The sequence below is a fragment of the Astatotilapia calliptera genome, unplaced genomic scaffold (assembly GCF_900246225.1).
Source record: "Astatotilapia calliptera unplaced genomic scaffold, fAstCal1.2 U_scaffold_1, whole genome shotgun sequence".
Lineage (NCBI taxonomy): Eukaryota > Metazoa > Chordata > Actinopteri > Cichliformes > Cichlidae > Astatotilapia > Astatotilapia calliptera.
This window is the reverse complement of record NW_020535618.1, coordinates 33,198-36,767: the sequence shown is the minus strand read 5'-3', so window position 1 is coordinate 36,767 and position 3,570 is coordinate 33,198. Positions and strand designations below refer to the sequence as shown.

Below are 3,570 nucleotides of genomic sequence, written 5' to 3'. Positions count from 1 at the left end.
CACATAGACATTAAGTATAATTTCTAGGGTAAAGGTGAAAGACATCTTGCTTTGTCTCTGCTTAGCAACAAGTGATGCAGGGTCTACAGGAAACATCTGGAGGGGCCAGACAACCATATAGGAAAAAATGCTGTTGAACACGGAAACTTGTTGAACTGTCATTAATTATAACCTATGCATGTGATGTTTTGTCTAACGTGAGAAGGGGCGTTAACCCTGACATAATAAAACTATGCTGAAAGTATGTTTTGACGGAAGATCTGTGTTGGCAATATAGAGCTGTGTATCTTTCCACACATGTGTTTAATAAAATCATTGTTTTGACGCACTTGGACCAGTGGTCGTTTGTCTCACACCTCAATCACGAATTGGGACAAAAGGGTTAACGAGCTTAAAGGTTGAGGTGAGCACTAAATAAAAAAGGATTAAACACACAGTATCACTCTCAAACTGCTCCTCTCCCAGGAATGAAGCTCAGCCTGATAACCCTCCCTCTTCTTCCTGCTCTTAAACACAGCACCTCCTCTCTGTCCACATATTTCCTTGTTCCCTCCCCTTCAGATCTGGACTTTGAACATGGGTGTAACCAACATGTGGTGACGTGTAAGAGCTGACAGGCTCCATTCACTGCAGAAACATGTTGTTGAGATCAGAGCTCAGACTAGTTTCAGTTATAAGGAAGAGAAACTCACACAGTCACTGACACTGAGAGGAGAAATGGCACAGAAAGGAGTTCAGCTCGACCGAGAAACCTTCTCTTGTTCCATCTGTTTGGATCTGCTGAAGGATCCCGTGACTATTCCCTGTGGACACAGCTACTGCAGGAACTGTATTAAACGTTTCTGGGATGAAGAGGACAGGAAGGGAATCCACAGCTGCCCTCAGTGCAGGAAGACTTTCATACCGAGGCCTGTCCTGGAGAAAAACATTGTGTTAGCAAATTTAGTGGAGCAGCTGAAGAAGACTGGACTCCAAGCTGCTCCAGCTGATCACTGCTATGCTGGACCTGAAGATGTGGCCTGTGATGTCTGCACTGGGAGGAAGCTGAAAGCCATCAAGTCCTGTTTATTTTGTCTGGCCTCTTACTGTGAGAAACACCTCCAACCTCATTATGACTCTCTAAATTTTAAAAAACATAAACTTGTTGATGCTTCTGTGAATCTCCAGGAGAACATCTGCTCTTGTCATGATGAGGTGATGAAGATTTTCTGTCGTACTGATCAGCAGAGTATCTGTTATCTCTGCTTGATGGATGAACATAAAGACCATGAAACAGTCCCAGCTGCAGCAGAAAGGACTGAGAAGCAGAAGGAGCTCGAGGTGAGACGACTAAACATCCAGCAGAGAATCCAGGAGCGAGAGAAAGATGTGAAGCTGCTTCAACAGGAGGTGGAGGCCATCAATGGCTCTGCTGATAAAACACTGGAGGACAGTGAGAAGATGTTCACTGAGCTGATCCGTCTCCTCCAGAAAAGAAGCTCTGATGTGAAGCAGCAGGTCAGATCCCAGCAGGAAACTGAAGTGAGTCGAGTCAAAGAGCTTCAGGAGAAGCTGGAGCAGGAGATCGCTGAGCTGAAGAGGAAAGACGGCGAGCTGGAGCAGCTCTCACACACAGAGGATAACAACCAATTTCTACACAACTACCCCTCACTGTCAGCACTCAGTGAGTCTACACACTCATCCAGCATCAATATTCGTCCTCTGAGGTACTTTGAGGATGTGACAGCAGCTGTGTCAGAGACCAGAGATAAACTACAGGACATTCTGAGAGAGGAATGGACAAACATCTCACTGACAGTCACTGAAGTGGATGTTTTACTGTCACCACCAGAGCCAAAGACCAGAGCTGGATTCTTAAAATATTCACATGAAATCACACTGGATCCAAACACAGCACACAGACGTCTGTTATTATCTGAGGAGAACAGAAAAGTAACAAAAAATAACCAACAACAGTCTTATTCTGATCATCCAGACAGGTTCATTGGATGTTTTCAGGTTCTGAGTAGAGAGAGTCTGACTGGACGTTGTTACTGGGAGGTGGAGTGGAGAGGGAGAGGAATTTGTGTAGCAGTCACCTACAAGAATATCAGCAGAAAAAAGGACTTCAATGAATGTTTTTTTGGATACAATGACAAATCTTGGGCATTACGCTGTGACACAAACAGTTACAAATTTTGGCACAACAAAGTCCAAACTCACCTCTCAGGTCCTCGGTCCTCCAGAGTAGGAGTGTACCTGGATCACAGAGCAGGTATTCTGTCTTTCTACAGCGTCTCTGAAACCATGACTCTCCTCCACAGAGTCCAGACCACATTCACTCAGCCGCTCTATGCTGGACTTTTTCCTTATTACTCTGATGGAGTCACTGCAGAGTTGATTAAAGTCAAATAGAGAAGACAGGTTCATGTTGATCCCTGACCATTATATGTACTTGTGTAGTTTCTAAATGAGGCTTTACATTTTAGAAGCTGAGAAGTTCAGTGGTCCATTGATGTGTGAAAATAATATTGCACTGATTCAAACTGTACTTACATTTATATACCTTACATCAATATAAATCTGAATTTGTTCTTATGGCTGATAATCATGTGAGTTTAAATGATACTACTCTTCATATTCAGCATGTTTGACATCTGTCATCAGTCTGGTTAGTGGTTTTATTCTGTAGTTGCTGTAGTGGGTTGTCAAATGCAACAATATATTGGAGCTGCAGTGATTCATCAGTTAGTCAATGATTAGAGAATTGATTGTTTTATCATTATTTTAGTCACATTTAAAGCTGCTTCCAGTTTCTGAAATGTGAAGATTGTTGATGTTCTTGATCATATATGACTGTAAACTTAATGTTAGGTTTGACCTAAAAGGTAACAAAAAATTGAGTCCTTGGGGCTGTTGATATTACATTATTATTATTATTGTATCTAGAGTGTTGAAATTTAATGTCATTCTCCAGATAAAACGTTTGATCACTTTCGATCATTTGTACATTTAAATATAAACACTAAATGATACAGGCCTGTATATTGTGTAGAACAGCCATGTTTCTTTGCCCTGAGCTGTGTCTGGCAGGCAGAGTGTCCCCACACTCCTCAAATCTGATGGTTCTGATTTGGAGAAAATGAACTGAGGGAGACACCTGGTGGACAAACACAGACATGACAAGAAGAAAGACTAAAATGCAGAGGGGCGACAAACAGCTGAAAATACACATTGTCATGCTTCAGAAAAACACACGGCACACACTGTAACAGTCCTTTATTTGCACTGAAGGATACACGTGAAGAAACCAAATTAAAGCAGTGAATTCATCATGTAAATCTATAGTAAAGCGGTAACAATGAACAGCTTGTCACACAGTTTGTTATCCTTGTATACAGTCTCTGCTGCTGTGTGCTGTACTGCACTCACTCAGAGATAAGAGTACATGTGCAGTTATCCCACTGACACAGAGAGGAGAAAAATACTTGGCTTCATTTAGAAAATCTGACCTACGGATTAAAACAACAATAGGGTGACCATATTTTTATTTCCAAAAAAGAGGACACTTGGCTCAGTCATTCCTTAAAG

At 41.9% G+C, this 3,570-nt stretch overlaps 1 protein-coding gene across 1 annotated transcript; it reads left to right on the top strand.

Moving 5' to 3' along the window:
- Positions 1 to 586: 586 nt before the first annotated feature.
- LOC113017202 (tripartite motif-containing protein 16-like protein) lies at positions 587 to 2,793 on the top strand. The gene is made up of 2 exons (XM_026160360.1): positions 587 to 1,017; positions 1,168 to 2,793. The coding sequence occupies exons 1-2, from the start codon at positions 718 to 720 to the stop codon at positions 2,392 to 2,394; spliced, it is 1,527 nt and encodes a 508-aa protein (XP_026016145.1). The 5' UTR covers positions 587 to 717; the 3' UTR covers positions 2,395 to 2,793.
- Positions 2,794 to 3,570: the final 777 nt, after the last annotated feature.